Raw genomic sequence first — 17,926 nt, 5'->3', positions numbered from 1 at the left:
TCACCTATTTTTGGATCATTGGCTTCCCACCTCCCAGCCGGAGAGAAATCGCCTTCCTCCAGCTTCTCTCGCAAGGACGGGGTTTCTCAGGACACATTCTCTCAAGGCTTCTGACAGTCTGCAACCAGATACCAGCCAGTAGCTGAAGGATCCATAGGCTGCTGGTTGCAGGATTTCACAATCGTCATTACCTGAAACTTATTCAGAGAAGCCCTCGCAATCATCTAAATTCTCTCTAAGGAGGGGAAAGATAAGGTCCTCCAAGGAGGAGATTCCCATACCGCCAGGTCCCGTCTGTTCCACTCCTCTGCCAACTATATCGGTAGACGCCTTAACTGCCTTAACCAGTCAGCCGGTGGCCTCACAGTACATGGACACCTTTGTTTTCCAATGGAATTGTAGCGTTTTTGACCACCTGGCTGAGCTACAACAGCTTTTAAGCACTTTGCCTGTCTTCTGTATTGCCTTTCAGAACACAGTTTTCAGCAATGCGGATGCCGGCCTTTTGTGGATACTGGAGTATTTAAGAATCGTGCTACCAATGACAGGGTGTCAGGTGGAGTTTGCACATGTGTTCTGGACACACATATAGTGAACTTGTGCTTCTTGATACGCTTTCGGAGGCTTTGGCTGTTTAGGTAAGATCATTGCAAGAAATTATCTTCTGTAATGTTTACTTACCTCCCGATGGTGAAGTGAGAGAACATTTTGTTTGTCAGTTCCTCGGCTCTCTCCACTTTTCCTAATCTTAGTTGATTTCAATGCCCGTAACCACGATTACAGATCAGTTGATACCTCAAACTTACTGGCACAACTTGACCTTTGCTGGTGTCCCCACACATGTCATTATAATCCACAGTACTTTCTTGGCCATTGATGATCTTTCCATCTGCAGTCCTTGTCTTCCCCCATCCATCTACTGTAGGGTCCTCGATGACCTGTGTGGTATTGACCATTTCCCTATCTTCCTCTGTCTCCCTCAGTGTCCCTGTGCTGGGCACGTGTCCAAATGGGGCTCTCAACAGTGTTGACTGGAGTGCTTTCATCTCAGTCGCCCATGGCTCTCCGCTGCACGGAGATATTGATGAGGCAGTCCAGAGTACAACTACAGCCATTATTTTGGCAGTTGATTTAGTGCTCCTGTATTCCTAATTCTGGCCCTGACAGAAGACAGTACCTTGGTGGTTTCAGAAATTGTAAAGGCTAGTAGAGATCGTAGGAGGTTTTGCTAATGCCATAAGTGGCACGCATTGATGGAGCATCTCATTGTTTTTAAGCAGTTCTATGTGTGGGTCCACCACCTAATAAAATAACAGAAGAGAGAATGCTGAGAACGATAGGTTTCAGCTATCGGACAACATACCTCTCCTTTGCAGGTCTGAGCAAAGATCAGACGTCTCTACAGATAAAACACTTGGAGCTGTACCTGGTATTACGTTGAATGGCACTGTCTGCACTGACCCAGATGCCATCACTAAAGATTTTGCTCTGTGTTATGCTCAAGTCTCCGCATTTGAGAACTATCAACTAGCTTTTCGTGTTCTGACACAGTGGGTAGAAAAAAAGCAATCATGTTTTACTACAACCCACCTGCAGCCGTACAGTGCGCCACTCAGCGAGTGGGAATTTGTCAATGACCTAGCCCAATGCCCATATACATCCCCAGTGCCAGACCGCATCCATAACCAGATAATCAAGCACCTACTGGTGGACTGTCAGCCTCATACCCTTGCCGTCTTTAACCCCATATGGAGCAAGGAAGAGATTGCAATGTATGGCAAATAGAAAGCATCATTGCCCAACTACTGAAACTGGGTATACACCCTCTAGACATGGACAGTTATTGTCCAATTAGTCTCACCAATGTTCTCTGTAAGTTGATTGAAGGCATCGTGGGCTGCCGGCTGTGTTGGCTCCTTGAGTCTTGGGATCTTCTGGCTCCAGCCCAGGATGTTTTTTGCCAAGGCTTTTCCACTACTCATAATCCGGTTTACCTGGAGTCTTCCATCCAAAGAGCTTCTGTCCAACGTCAGGACCTTATAACAGCCTGCAACTTGCAAAAGGCTTAAGACACCCCATAACAGCCTTCAACCTGCAAAAGGCTTAAGACACCCCATGCCGACACCACATCCTTGCTACTTTACATGAGTGGGGTCTCCCGGGCCTGCTCCCAGTTTGTAAGAACAACTTCTTGTCTCACCATATTTTCCAGGTTCAGTTTGGTGCTTCCCACAGCAACCCCATATCCAAGAAAAGGGGTCCCACAGGGCTCTGTACTGAGTGAGTGTCCCTGTCTTTCTAGGAGCCATTGATGGTCTAGCATCAGCTGTAGGGTCCTCAGTATCACCCTCTTTGTATGCTGACAACTTTTGGTTGTACTATTCCTTCTCTTATATTGTGGATATTGCCGAATGTTGACTGCAAGGTGCCATACAAAAGGTACAGACACGGGCCCTCGACCATGGCTTTCAGCTGCCAGCACACGCAGTGTGCATTTCTGTCTGTTCACTCACAACCAGAACTTTACCTCGAAGACAGCTGCTCAGTGGGGTGGAGACTTATTGCTTTTTAGGGTTGCTCTTTGATGCTTGTTTGATGTAGATTCCACATCTTCACGTTTGATGTAGATTCCACATCTTCACCAGCTTAAGTGAAAGTGCTGGATGCACCTTAAAGCACTTCACTTCTTGGGTAACACTAGCTGCAGTGCAGATTGCATTACTGTTCAGCAACTTTACAAAGCCCTGATACAGTTGTGTTTTGATTATGCGAGTCTGGCATATGATTCAGCATCACTGTCAGCATTCTGGATACTGGATCCGATGCATCACGGCGGGGTTAGACTTGCCGTAGGAGTCTTTTGAACTAGCCCTGTGAACAGCATACTTGTGGAGGCTGGGGCCCTCCTATTGCGGATCAGATACCAAAAACAGGTTTTTAATTAAGCATCACACGTTCACAGCTCCTTTTAGCATCCAGACTACCATCTCCTCTTCCCAAGCAAGGAAATTAATCTCCCACAACAACGGCCCAGGTCAGGGATTGTGACCATAATCTGCATCCAATCCCACCTCTCTGAACTCCAGCTGTTTTCTCCACTGCCGCTCCTCCAGACCCGCCTGACGTAAACCTCTATGGTACATCCCTTGGCCACACCTTTGTCTTGACCTATCACAAGATCCAAAAGACTCAGTTCATTTTGAGACCCTCTGTCAATAATTTTTCTCCATCCTTGGCACATCCTGGGTTTCGGCAATGGTCTATACTGATGGTTTGATGGTTGCTGGTTACGTAGGCTTTGCTTGTACTCATGTGAGGTATACTGAATTGTACTCATTGCCAGATTGCTGTAGTGTTTTCATTGCGGAGTTGGTAGCCATCTCTCGTGCTTTTGACTATATATGTCCTGAACTAATGAGTCCTTTCTAATCTGCAGTGACTCCTTGAGCAGTTTGCAAGATCTCAACCAATGTTACCCTCGCTATCCGTTTGTCATGGCTACCCAAGATTCCCTGTATGCCCTTGAACAATGTAGATGCTCAGTGACCTTCATCTGGTCCCCGGGCCATGTTGCGACCATGGGGAATGAACACGGTGATAGATAAGCCAAACTGGCTACCAGTAAGCAGACACTTGAGATAGGTATTGTGGAGACACCTCCTATCTGTGAGGTTCTCCATGCAAGCCCCTCACAAGGACTCTAGGACTCTTCCCCCGCTGAGAGCACTATGTTTCTTCCCTGGAGACGTATCCCTTTCCATCGCAGATTTTGTCAAAGCTTCGTAGCCTACTGGGCTGCCAGCGACAGTCGAGTGTCCAGGGTCTGAACCTCCAAGGTGCTCTGTGCACTGATCTGTTGGTCCTCGCGGAACACCTCGTGACACACTTTGAGATGGCGATCGTCGTCCTTTTGTTACCTTACTACCTTTCTCCAGGAGAATCACAGTGTTGAACAGACCCCCTCTGTTTCATCCCGCAACACGATGAGCCCTGTAATGCACCCTTCGCTGGATGGGAATTGGTACAGGCTCTTAGCTCTTCATGAGAGAGAGCCCCAGGGTCAGATTCTGTCCATAACCGGATGATCCAACACTTGGACGTTCCCCAGAGGCAACTGCTCCTTAAGGTCTTCAACTACATTTGGCTCACGGGTGCTTTTCTGTCACAGTGGTGAGACAGCATAGTTATCCCTGTTCTTAAGCCTGGGAAAAACCCAATGTCTCTTGACAGCTAATGCCCAATTAGTCTTATGAATGTACTTTGTAAAATGCTTGAAAGGATGGTCAATTTCAGATTATGTTGGGTACTCGAATCTCGGAGCCTTTTGGTCCCGTATCAGTGTGGGTTCTGGGCAGGACGCTCTCCAACTGGAGACTGGGCGATCTGATTGGACTCAGCCATCCAAAAGACTTTTACTCACCACCGGCACCTTGTCGCAGTCTTCTTTGACGTACATAAGGCGTATGACATGGCTTGATACCATCACATTTTAGTTACCCTAAATGACTGGGGCTACCGTAGTCCCCTTCAGATTTTTATCCATGAGTTTTTATCTTACTGGCTCTTCTGGGTTCGAGTTGGCACTTCTCAGCAGCCCTCAGATTCAGGAGAATGGTATCCCACAGGGTTCTGTTCTAAGTGTCACACTTTCCCTCATTGCTATCAATGGGCTTGCAACCTCTGTTGAGCCTCTGGTTATCCCGGTGTTGTACATCAATGATTTTTGCGTGTGATGCAACTCCCACCCTGTAGCATCTGCTGAGCGCCAGCTCCAAGGCACCATCCTACGGGCCTCTGCATGGGCCACCACCCATGGCTTAGTTTTCTCACTTCAGAATGCAGGTTTTGAGTTTTTGTCGTTGACTCACAGTACACCATGACCCAGAACTTTATTTAGGCAACCAGCTGCTTGGTGTTGTAGCACAGTCCTGTTTCTTGGGCCCTATTTTTGATTACAAGCTAACGCGACAGCCCCACATTTGCCACCTAAAGACTACATGTATGTGGAAGCTTAATGCTCTCTGGCTCCTGGCCCACACATTTTGGGGGTGCAGACCGTTCCACTTTTCTCCATCTTTACCATGCTCTGGTCTTGTCCAGACTAGATTATGGTAGTCAGGTTTATGACTCAGCAGCTCCTTCCACTTTGAAACTTCTTGATCCTGGCCATCATTGTAGGGTGCGTCCGGCTACGTGTGGCTTTCGCACTAGTCCTGTTGAGTCTCCTCACAGAAGCGAGGATTCCCCCTCTACACATCCGACGGAGCCAACTCTTTATTTCTTACGCAATCGCCATTTGCCAATTCCTTGATCATCCTGTACATCCTGTACTCTTTGCCAATGAGGGATGTCTCCCTTGTAACACCCGCCCACAGTTGGGATTCCCGGTTGGCATGCGTCTCACTTCCCTCTGTCAGGATCTCCATCTCCACTCACTGGACTGCACCCTGTGTCTGTCCTCTCATACACCCCCTTGGATGGTGCCTAGACCACAGATTAGGACTGATCTATTCCAGGGTCCTGAGGTCTCTGTCGCTCCTATGGTTTTCCGGCGTCTTGTTTGTGCCATCCTTGCACAGTTCCAGGGTGCCACCATCTTTTACACTGGTGGTTCTAAGACTATTGGTAACGTGGGATACGCTTTCATGTCTCCTACTGGCTTCAAGCACCATTTATTGCTGGAATCATGTAGTGTGTTCACAGCAGGGCTTGTAGCCATTGACAGGGCCCTCCTTTTTGTTTCTCAGGCCTCCCTCCACAACGTTTTAATTTGTTCAGAGTTCATGAGCAGCCTGCAGGCTATCGAGCAATGCTACTCTCGTCGCCCTTTGGTCTCTGCTATCCATGACCTTCTCTCTGACCTTGAGCGTGCCGCCTGTTCCGTAATCTTTCTCTGGGTCCCAAGTCATGTGTCGGCATCCTAGGGAATGAATTGGCTGACTGTCTGGCTTGAGAAGCAGATACTTAGCCCCCATTTCCTTTCATGATTCCAGCTGCGGGTATGCGAATCTACGTCAAATCTCTCTTTGCCCAACACTGGAATGCCATCTAGAGTGCTACTGCTCATTGTAACATACTCCACATAATCAAGGAGGCTACAGCAGTTTGGCACTCTTCTTTCCACTCCTCTCGGGAGGAATCCACAGTTTTATGCCCGTTTACGCATTGGTCATATCTGGCTCACCCATTCTTTCCTCCTGCGTAACGACCCACCCCCACAATGTAGTTGTGGAGCCAGACTGATCATATCTCACATATTGGTGGAATGTCCTCTTCTTTCGGCTCTTCTTGTTAAATATAGTCTTCCCAATTCCTTAAATTTAATATTAGCAGACGATCCACAGATGGTTGAATTGGTTCTCAGGTTTCCTCTGTGAAAGTGGTTTTTATTTCCAGATATAAGGTTCTCCTTTAGTGTCGGAGCAGGGGTGGGTTGATTGTGGTTGGGACTTCTTTTACAGTCTTATCGGTCTGCCCCCCCCTTTTTCCAGTTTTTAGATTTGGTCTCATCTTTTATGCCTTTAGTGTGTGTTTAATGTTCATTATTTTATAATTTGACTCCCCTGACTGGATCCGTCCACTTTTAGCAGACCCGCTTTCTTCTGTAACTCACTTTGGAATCACAGGACTGATGACATTGCCATTTGGTCCCGTAAACCCCTCTCAATCAATCAGTCACAAGGACTTAAGTCCTTTGCTGACTCCGCATTGGCCATACTTGGCTGACTCACGGTCATTTCCTTCATCACAAGGACCCACCCCATTGTTGTTATGGTTCCCATTTGATGGTGGTCCACATTTTTTCTGGACTGTCCCAACCTAGCCACCCTGCAGCAGACTCTTAATCTCCCTGACTCACTACCGCTGGGATTAGATGCTTGGTGGCTAACTTGGTTTTAGTTTCATTTGTGAAGGGGGCTTTTACCAGTCTCTGTCAAGGGGAGCCATTTAACCTTATTGGCCCATTGAGGGGTTGGCAGAACACTGTTGCCTCCTCTGCCCAGACCAGGCTGTGGTTGTCTGGGCTTGGTTGTCCAGCGTGGGTCTCACCCCACCTGCTCTTTCTCTTCCTCCCAGTCTCTCGCATGGTCTGTTTGACTAGTTCATCTTATGTCCATCTGTGCTTCTCTTGCCCTGTACATGTTGTAATCTTTCCTAGGCAGTTTCTGAGTGGGGTACTTCTGGTAAGGGATGGGGGATGTATGTCCCTTCATTGCATTCTGCTTTTGGGTGCTTCCAGCTGCTCCCTAGATAGGGCATCATGCCTGCCTTTCTTCCTATACCCCCATTCTTATTTTTTGTCCCTTACCTAGCCTTTGTTGACCTTTGGTAGACATTGGATTTTCTTCCCCTGGGTTTCGTGCAGTAGGCCGTCTCATGTACAGTCAAGTGGACCTGTGTGTTTTGGGAAAAAGGGACATGAACTAGTAGTTTGCTCCCTTTAATCATCCAGCCAACCAACCCAGGAATTTCATATGTCTAAAAATATGCAGAAAGAATCTTTGTAAGTTGACAACTGGATGAATAGTATTAATTGGAGAATGTTATTTGGGAGAGATGGTAGAAGAAGAGTAGACAGAACTGTGATTAGGTAAGAACTTTGTGTTTGTTGAGATAATAGTCAGCTGTAATTTGCCAGGTTGCACATCAAATGGCGAAATCAATGTAAGATGTGTGAACAGTAGGAACAGTAAGAGGTGGTGGTATCATCTTTGTAACATTGTGAATCAATTGATATCTGAAATTTATTAAAATGTAAACTGTTTGTTTCTTGAATGCTGACTAATATTTCTTTCTTTCCCTCAGGTGAAGATTGTTGATATTGAAGGCAGTCTGAAGTCCGTTTACCCAGCCCGCAATGACCTTATGTTTGAGGGATCACAACAAATTGTAGTTGTGAGGAAGTAATTTATTTTGTCTTACGAATGCCATGTGAAGCAAACCAATTCAATAACATTTCATCATTACTCCTTTAAAATAATGTCACACATCTGTGCAGGTAATTTGTGTAAGCTCTTTGCATCATCTTATACATTTGATAGAAGAAAGGAGGAATAACTGACATGTCTCCAGGGACTGAGTAACACAGGGGTGTTTCAGAATATAGTCCACTAAAAGAATTATCCCACATCAGTGCATAATTTACTGGCAATTTACCGATGTACTATCAGGTACCTGCAGCCAGTAGGACAGCAGAACTGTAAAAATTTGTTCTGTTAAACAAGTTTTTCCAGAAAATGCATAAATTGCATTTGTTCTATGGGACAGCTCCATACTTACCATAGTTACTGAGTCCTTAAAGACATACTACTATATGTTGAACAAAGAATGTAAAGTAATTTCTCCATGTTTGTATTCTAAAAAAATTAACCTACACGATATTGTATTCTTTCGCACCACTTGCACGTCTACTGGATGTGTGATGCCTAATAATTGTCGGCAAGATTGTAAAACTTTTCTGATGTTTCAACCACAGGAATTAATATGGGGCTGTAACCTGTTGCTTTTTGTTCCTCATTTGCTATGAATACTTGACATCGAAGTGATTGTGATTTGCTGTATTGGGAGTAAACTATTTTTTAAAAAAAATTTTATGAGACACGGGTGAATCAGTTTCACGACAGAGGTTTCCCACGATTTGCTTCCATGGTTGTAATAAGTATTATGTGGCTGTGACGTACAACAAATGGTATTGAAAATTGCCAAAAACCTGGAAGTTGTTTTTCTTGAAAGAAGAGGCAGAATCAATGTGGATTTTAAGTATTCATTTGGAGCACAGCACAAATAAAATACAATGTGTGCAGGAACACTGTAAATACAAAGTACTAGTGTTGTATACTGTGTATTTTTATTATGAATTGTGTGTTAAAAGTGTAGCCATTTGCTCATTAATTCATGTAATGACATTGGTTCCACATTTCAGACTGATTTGTTTTTTAAAGTAAATTATATTTCAAATGTGTGTGTTTCATTTATAATTGTTACCTTTTCACTCCCAGAACAGATTTTACATTCACACTTAAATTGGTAAAAAAAAATCATAAACTGTGATATCAAAGAAAGGCAAGATTCTTTATGTAGATCAGAAACTGCTGTATCCCCAACCACTCATTAGAGAGGGCTGGGGAATAAATAAATGTTCTAGGAAGAGATTACAGCAGGTTAAGTGCACTGTAATGGGGTTACAAAAATGATATGCAGCATAACAAATGTGTCCTGTATTAAAATTTATCTTCATGATACCCAACGGAAATGGTGCAACTATGTCTTCAGCATCCAAAAGATCTGAATTTCTTCTGAGGATAGACCAGTAGTTCCCAACTTATCCTAGACCTTTACCCAGAACAAGATGGAACATGAAGTATTATCATCTCTCTTGCTTTGATAGCAGTGAAAAAGAAGTTACGGTATATGTACATCTACATTTATACTCTGTAAATTACTGTGAAGAGTTTGGCAGAGGGTACATACCATTGTACCAGTTATTAGGGTTTCTTCCCGTTACATTCACCTATGGATTGTGGGAATAACGATTGTTTGAAAACCTCTGTGTGTGCGTTAATTATTCTAATCTTATCCTCGAAAATCCTATGTGAGCAGTATGTATGGGTTTGTAGTGTGTTCCAGAGTAATCATTTAAAGACGGTTCTTGGAACTTGATCAGTTAACTTTCTCGGGATAGTTTACACCTGTCTATCTTAGTTTTCTGGTTCAGTTCCTTCAGTATCTCTGTGACACTCACACAGATTACACAAACCTGTGACCATTTATGCTGCCCTTCTGTGTATACATTCAGTTAGTCCTATTTGGTACAGCTCCCACACACTTGAACAATATTCTAGAATGGGTTGCACAAGATATTTGTAAGCAATCTCCTTTGCACTTCCCAAAAATTCTACCAATTAATCGAAGCCTACCACCTGCTTCACCCAGAACTGAGCCTATGTGATCATTCCACTTCATATCCCTACAGTGTGTCACACTCGTATATTTGTACGAGTTGGCTGATTCCAACAGTGACTCATTGATATTGTAGTCATAGAATACTATGTTTCCTCATTTTGTGAAGTGCACAATTTTACATTTCTGAACTTTTAAAGAAGTTGGCAATAATCTTTGCACCTCTTTGAAATCTTATCAAGATCTGACTGAATATTTATGCAGCTTTTTTGGATAGTACTTCATTATAGATAACTGCATCATTTGCAAAAAGCCTGATATTACTATTAATATTGTCTGGAAGATCATGACTATACAACATGAATAGCAAGGGTCCCAACACACTTGCCTGGAGCACACCTTAAGTTACTTCCACATATGATGATGCCTCTCCATCCAAGATAGCATGCTGTGTCCTCCCTACCAAAAAGTCCTCAATCCAATCACAAATTGCACTTGATACATCATATGATTGTACTTTCGACAATAAGTGTAAGAGTGGTACTGCATCCAATTCTTTTCAGAAAACAAGAAATACTGCAACTACTGGACTACCTCGATGCAAAGCTTCCAGTATGTCCTGTAAGAAAGGTGCAAGTTGGGTTTCATGTGATTGATGTTTTCGGAATTCATGCTGGTTGACATTGAGAAGATAGCTCATTACGTTTGTGCTCAGAATATGTTCTAAGATTGTACAACAAATCAAAGTTGGTAATAATGGATGGTAATGCTGTGGATCATTTCTGCTACCTTGTGGTAGATGGATGTGACCTGTGCCTTTTTCCAAGAAGTGGACACATTTTTTTGTTCAGGAGATCTATGATAGATTATAGTTAGAAGAGGGTCCAACTCAGCTGCAAATTCAGTATAGAATCTGACAGGGATCCCATAAAGTCCTGGATCTTTGTTCAATTTTAAGGATTTTTAGTTGTTTCTTAACACCACTGACCCAGTTACTTATTTCTTTTGTTTGGTACAAGGATCAAATCAGGGCAATTCTCCTGGGTTTTCCTTTGTAAAGAAATATTTGAAAATGGAGTTAAACATTTCAGCTTTTGCTGTGCTACCTTCAATTTCAGTTCCTGTTGCATTCATCAGTGACTGGACACTTTGGTGCCACCAACAGCCATCATATATGACCAGAATGTCTTTGGGTTTTGTGATAGCAAATTTGATAATATTCTGCTACTGCAGTCTTTGAAGGCATCACTCATTGCTCTGTCAACAGCCAAGCAAATTTCATTCAGCATCTCTATCTGTAGTCCTATACGTTGTGTTACACCAGTTATGTTGTTGTCTGTTTCTGTATACTGTAGAGGGTCACTCCCATATAATGTCTGTTTAGTGCATGGTCTACCAATCTTCTAAACTTGAGCCATGTTCCACTAAATTTTTCTGCCCGGTGCTGTCCTCAGTGAGATATGACGCTATTGACTTTTTTGTCTAGTGTACTGGACATTTATATCTTTCTGCTTGTTTTAGTTATCCTTTGTGCTTTAGTAATCATTGTTGCACACAACTGCATTATGGTCACCGATACCAGTTTCGATGTGGTCATCCTCAAAGGGGTAGGGTCTTTTTGTTGTCACTAGATGCAATATATTTCCTCATGAGAGGATTTTCAAACTGTGTGTTCTAGGTAGTTTCCAGAGAATACATATAGCAAAGTTTCACTGGATGTTGTATCAGGCCCACTACTGACAAAACTGTAATTTTTCCTCATTAATTGTGAGATGATTAAAGTCTCTACTGATGATTACAGTATGATTGGGGAACTTACTTACAAATGAACTGGAGATTTCTGTAAAGTTTTTTGTTACATCGGGAGATGAGTCTGGTGGGCGATATAAGTGTCCAATTATCATTTTATGCCCACCTCTAAAACTTAGTTTTTGCCCAAACAGTCTTATATGGAGTTTTACTTTTTATCTTAGTGGATTTGAGTTTCTTGTCTACTGTGGCAAATACACCACCTTCATTTCCCATTTACCTGTCCTTATTTGCATTTAAATTTTCCCCAAAAATCGCACTACTATCAATGTGGAATTACCTGGGAAAAATGTAATTATTTTGCAGAAACCCTGCCTGTACCATTGAATAAGGTTTCTGTGTACTTCTATTTACCTTTCATTGCAATCTCAGAACCCATCAAACCATTACAGGAACTTTCCCATGCTTTGCAATAGGGGAAAAGTCTGCGTTGTAACTGTCTCCCTGGTTTTCTCTGTATCTAAGTGTTTCATAATGTTACCTCAGTTTGTGGTGAACTTCTAGCATGATCTGTTGCCCTGATATGTGTATATCAGTTTTAACCCATAAATAATTTCTGGTCACCATTCTGAAAGTTAATTACTAAGGTGGTTCTGCTATGCAGTACTGCAGTGCCATGCTGCTGGTCAACTTCTCCTTGTGATGTGCGGTACTGGAAGAGAGCTTTAAGCTGTCGAAGCTACTCTTCTGTATTTTATGCTGACTGTCAGGAGTTTATTCAAAATCAAACAAGAGACAGTTCTGACAATGATATTTTTTTTTTTTTAACTGCTAGTTTGCTCATTTACATTCTTACATGTGCCTTTAAGCTCCTTGACCTCCAAGGCACCACCAAGCTGGGACGTCCAAAGGACAAGGCTTTGTCATGGCAGGTTTGCACCTTGCAGATATTTTGAGCTGACATGACGTGCACTGCAGCTGCAAAGTCATGAAACAATAGGGCGCACATTAGTATATTTTCCACTTAACTACCTAATCTATATTTTCAGCTCTCATGAACAATGTAAGTCAGCCTGAGAGAAGAAGAGTGGTGCATGTAATTCTTAGGACTCCCATGTTACACCATCTCATTATATGGATCAGTGTTAACATTATGTCTTCTTTCAAACTTGGCAGGCACTTTCTCAATAGTGGTTTCATTGAAGATAACGGTCCCCTTTCTTCATGCCTTGTTGTTCCTGTCAGGACTTTTTCTTCCACTATTGTGTTTATCAAACACTTCTTTCTCTTTAACTCTACATACCACCACAAATGCTAATTCTAAATGTGCCAATCTATCTGTCCTCATTTGGAAGCCTGTATGAAGAGTGAAATACCAGTGTACTGCATGTAAGTCCAAAAATAGCAGTCTATAATATTGTGTTCTTATTTTGCCCACTCCTGCACTGTAACACAACTACCGTGAATTTATCTTTCATTGATTCATGTTCATGTTCAGGTTCAACTTTGTGGTTGTTGCCATAAATACTGTACATGCTTTCACAAATCTCTATTGCAAAGTGTTAATTTTCTGACAGACAATTCAAGACATTACAATAATTAGATAACTGTTTTAATCTAAATGAGTTGAAATTAAATGTGGAAAAAACTCAGTTAAAGAAGCAGTAGCAGTTCTTCTTTTATTAACATATGTCCACAGCTGTGGCTGCCTGGAGGAAAAATTGTTTTGTAATCAGTTAAAGCAGTCTAAAACACAGTTAAAGCCGTTTAAAACAAAACAAGCAAAATTAAATTTTGTTCAGTTTCATCCCAAAACCAAGATTTGCAGAAAGTTTCCTGTGTTAAATTCCTAGGAATTCAAGTGGTAAAAATTTATCATGGGCCTCATATACACAGTACCTCGCATATAAATATCCTCACCTTTACCATGATATACAACACAACTAGCATGGACATCAGGAAAGTAGTATCACAGCTATGCTGAATCAATAATAAGGTACAGTATTATATTTTGGCGCAACTCAAACAATATGCCTCAAATATGAACACTTAAAAGAAAAAAGAAAAAAACATCATTAGAAATATCCACAATGTAAAGTGTAAAAAATCATGTTGCCCACTTATAAAAAATAGTTTAAGTATACTGAGTGTTCCCTCACTGTACACTTAAGAACTGATTTTCTCCATTTTTAGTAATCCTGCCCATGACATATCTGTCAGAGGTCTGACATAAAAAATTCCCCACCGGGTTGTTCGCAGCAAGTGAATCCACTCTTGCAGAAACAAGGCCACTCAGGCTAGTTTAACGTTTGTGTAGAATCCTGCATGAGGCATGCTGTGCTGCTATTTGAATTACGACCTTGCTTTGGAATTTGACTTTCTTATTCCCACTATCGTTTCTACTCAGTGGTCAGTCTAAAATGACTTTGGTTTGGTTTCTGGATTAAGCATTTATTTTGGAAGCAGACAAAAGTAACCCTGCTTTATTTGTAGCAAATCAATTTTAACATGATTACAACACTACAAATCAAAATAATTTTATGCTATATACCCATCATTAAAAATGTTGTGCTCAGATTTCCCCCATATCCACAACTGAAAATTTATAACAAAGTAAAAGATCTGCTCTTAGAATCACTCAAAAACAGCTTAAATGTCAAATTGATGCAGCAATATTATTCAACTGAAGAGTTCATGATGGACGATCTAAGAATTTGAGTGGAAGAAACTATAATTATGTATCCAGTACAGTACAGTACATTATATTAATAATATTTTAAGAAAACCTATAAATCAGTTTGTGTGTCGATGGGTATCTTGTTGATAAAGTCAATTACTGGACATTGTATCTTGTAAGACAAGTACGTCTATTCTAATGCATATTTAATAATTGGTAAATAGAGGGGATATTTTTTGCTTTGTGTGAGAGTATGTACTCGAAACATCAGAAGACACGTTTTGTAAAGTGCAAAGAAAATGAGTGCATAAGGTTGGGTGTAGGATTGTGGAGAAACCAGTTTTAGAACAAAATATTTAGCTATGTATTCAGAGGAAAGCACTGGGTGGTACTCGTGCTGAGGTTGAAGCAAGATGATTTTTCTTTCTTCTTAATGCATAATAATAACTATTTGCTACATAAACACTTATTTATTGTAAGATTTGGGCCTGTGTATATTAAGCATTTAAGATTATTGGTAAGTAATATATGGATGCTAGCTACATCACCATGGTGAATGGAATGATTTTGTATGACAGTTTAGTGAGGGATGAACAAGAAGTGCTTCATCAGCACACTTTAGTGTGGTCATATATGGGCTAGATGCCTGTCACTGTCATCTCCAAGGTTATGAGCTTGTATTGTGACTACCTGCATTCAAAGGACCTGCGTCTACCAGGATCAGCTGCCTGTGGCAAGATACCAGGAGGCGCTACTGACTATCACAGTTTGTAACAGTACTGCAAATCATCTTATAATTCAGTCCTGGAGGACAAAGTATGAATAACTGCCATCCAGTGCAAATTCTTCACTGTAGGGTGCTGAAACAACTGTTTATTGCATCTCTCAGGGAACACAGATAAGCTCGGGTGCAAGAACATTGCCATTGGATACACACAACATGGAAATACTAACCAGGAATAAAGGCTAGTTGTATATTTTTGTACAAGCCAATGTCAGGGAACATCGAAAACCACATGATGTAAATCATCCTGCCATCAAACAGGCTACTGCCCACACATTTCGTATTCTTGCATGGGTGGTGTTTGTATGAGATGCAGTGGGGTTCCTGACAGACATACTTTCATCCTTTACCTGTGAAGAATATAGGAACCTACTGTGTGACCATCTGTGTCCATTTTTTCAGCTAACGCACAACCATACAATCTGTGCTTCTGGTAAGCCACATTTAGGTCATCTGAACTCATACCAAGTGAACACAATGAGATATGTATCTCTTCGACCTGGTTTCCATGAGTTGCAAATAGCAGTTAAGTCATCAGGGATTACGATAACTCTGAAACACTTCTTTTTTGTAGAGTATGTGCCTCAACGTGCTACTGCTGCTGTTACTAGGTTGAATGGATGTTCTGCACATCACCAGAGATGGTCGTAATTCAGTTGCTAATGTTTACACAGACTGATACTTCAGCTAGTATCAACAGTGCTTCGCAGGAATTTTACTGTCTGCCATTATTCTTTCAATGTTGCATCACTTTGGCAACAAACATGAGTACACTCACTGCTCAGCAGCTAAGAATTACCTGACAAATTGCAGCATAATTTTTATGACATGCATACAGACCTGTATGGTTGTATCTTAAAAGTGAAGCTGCACTCAACTCAAATGTTGATTTGAACACCACAGTGCTTTACTAGGCATGGTCCTTTGAGGTAGTATGCCCTTACTTTCTTCCTTTGAGTGACCTTCAGTGTAACACGGATCACAAACCACAGTGCAGCCTGACATTTTTCTGCAAGATCCATGAAAATGTAATTCAGGAAAGGTTAACTGAGTTGACAGTTCAGCAGAACTTCACTAGAGTGGCCTCATGAGTGTGAACTCGTTTTTTGTTGTACAATTTAAGATTAACACATTTACTGCCACATCGTGTTTCATTGCAAGGCAAATGGCATTAAGTGTGAGAGACTGCTGTGGTGGCCACTGACATCAAGCGTGTGGTTCTGCTGTAGCTGCCGGCGGCCACACAGCTGTCAACTAGTTAAGAATGTAGGCACCAAACTAACTCTTAATTTTGTTTTTTGGGTCATCTAGCTCTGTAAACGCATTAATTAGACTGTAGATGATTGCAAAAATTTTTAGTCTTTCATGAATCAAACTTAAACATTTTGGATGTAGGCATGCACTATGGTGCTGTGGAAACCAGTTAATGGAGTACTATTTAGTGGCCCCCATAATGGTATGGGGCATATTTGTAGTGACCTTTAGATTCTGTGGTAAAAGTGATAAATTCATTTGATGAGAATTACAATCAGCTGCTAAGGAATCAAGTGGAACACTGCACGACTTTGTAATGCTATTTTTTAGGATGAGCTCTGATGCCACGTTCAATCACATCCCAGATGTGTTCAGTTAGGTTCAGATCTGGCTGGCACATCAATTGAAGTTCGCTACTGTGTTCCTCGAACCCCTCCATTACACTCCTGTCCTTGTGACATGGCACATTATCTTGTTACAAAACACCACTGCGGTCGGGAAACATGATCATCATGAAGAGGTGTACATGGTCTGCAACCTGTGTACAATACATCTTGGCTGTCGTAGTGCCTTGCACAAGCTACTCTGGCCCATGGATACCAACGTGAATGTTCCTCAGAACATAATGGAGCCGCTGCCATTTTGTCTCTGTCCTGCAGTACAGGCATCAAAGAGCTGTTTCCCTGGAAGACAACAGATTCATGCCCTCCCATTGGTATGATGAAAATGTATCAGGATTCATCAGACCATGCAACACTCTGCCTCAGCACCAACATCCAATGCTGATGGTCACATGCCCATTTCAGTCGTAGTTGCTGATGTCATGTTAACATTGGCATGTGCATGGGTAATCGGCTGTGGAGGCCCATTGTCAGGAGTGTTTGGTGCACTGTGTGTTCACACATACTTGTACTCTGCCCATCATTAAAGTCTGATGTTATTTCTGCCACAGTTCACCGCCTGCCATGTATTACCAGTCTGCCCAGTGTACCACGTCCGACACCTGTAATGAGAGGTGGGTGCCCAACCTCACGACATCTTGAAGCAGTTTCACCACATGCTGAAGACACTCACCACACCACTCCTCGAACACCTGACAAGTGGTGCAGTTTCCAAAATGCTCATGCCGAGGCTGTGGGCAATCGCCATCTGCCATCAGTCAAACCCAGATGGATTGTGCGTCTCCCCAATTCTACACACAGACAGCACGGTTACTGGTACTACATGTACCATGCGTGTGTCTGACTGATTCCTTGCCAGGCTATGCTGCTATGACCTGGACGAGTTTATATCAATAGTAGGTCCGCGGTCATATGTTCAGGCTGATCACTGTAAACATGCAGTCAACATTTAATGTTTATTATAGTGGTATGATTTATGTACACATTTAAATAAACGTGTGTAACAAACTGTACTGGAAGATTTGTATGAAGAAAATGTTTATGATAATTGTTGCAAGAATTATAAGCACATGAAATTATAATCCTAAGGTTGCCTTTGTTTGTTTTAGTGAGGTGTTGCTTTGTGCGGTAGACTAATTGCAATTTTTACAGTGTACGTTG

At 42.0% G+C, this 17,926-nt stretch overlaps 1 protein-coding gene across 2 annotated transcripts in view; it reads left to right on the top strand.

Moving 5' to 3' along the window:
* LOC124711701 (leucine-rich repeat-containing protein 47-like) overlaps positions 1–17,903 on the top strand; it is a 103,094-nt gene extending 85,191 nt beyond the window's left edge. Inside the window, exons 7-8 of one of the 2 annotated variants that reach the window (XR_007005500.1) lie at positions 7,807–7,999; positions 17,317–17,903. Coding sequence is in view for 1 of the 2 variants with exons in the window: in XM_047241902.1 (XP_047097858.1) it covers positions 7,807–7,908 (102 nt within the window). In the remaining variant the exon portion in view is untranslated. Of the gene's footprint in view, positions 1–7,806; positions 8,959–17,316 lie in introns of those variants that run through there. The other variant, XM_047241902.1, reaches the window with a different exon arrangement.
* The last annotated feature ends 23 nt before the right edge of the window (positions 17,904–17,926 follow it).

Source organism: Schistocerca piceifrons, chromosome 8, assembly GCF_021461385.2.
Source record: "Schistocerca piceifrons isolate TAMUIC-IGC-003096 chromosome 8, iqSchPice1.1, whole genome shotgun sequence".
Classification (NCBI taxonomy): domain Eukaryota; kingdom Metazoa; phylum Arthropoda; class Insecta; order Orthoptera; family Acrididae; genus Schistocerca; species Schistocerca piceifrons.
This window is presented reverse-complemented; position numbering and strand designations above follow the sequence as displayed.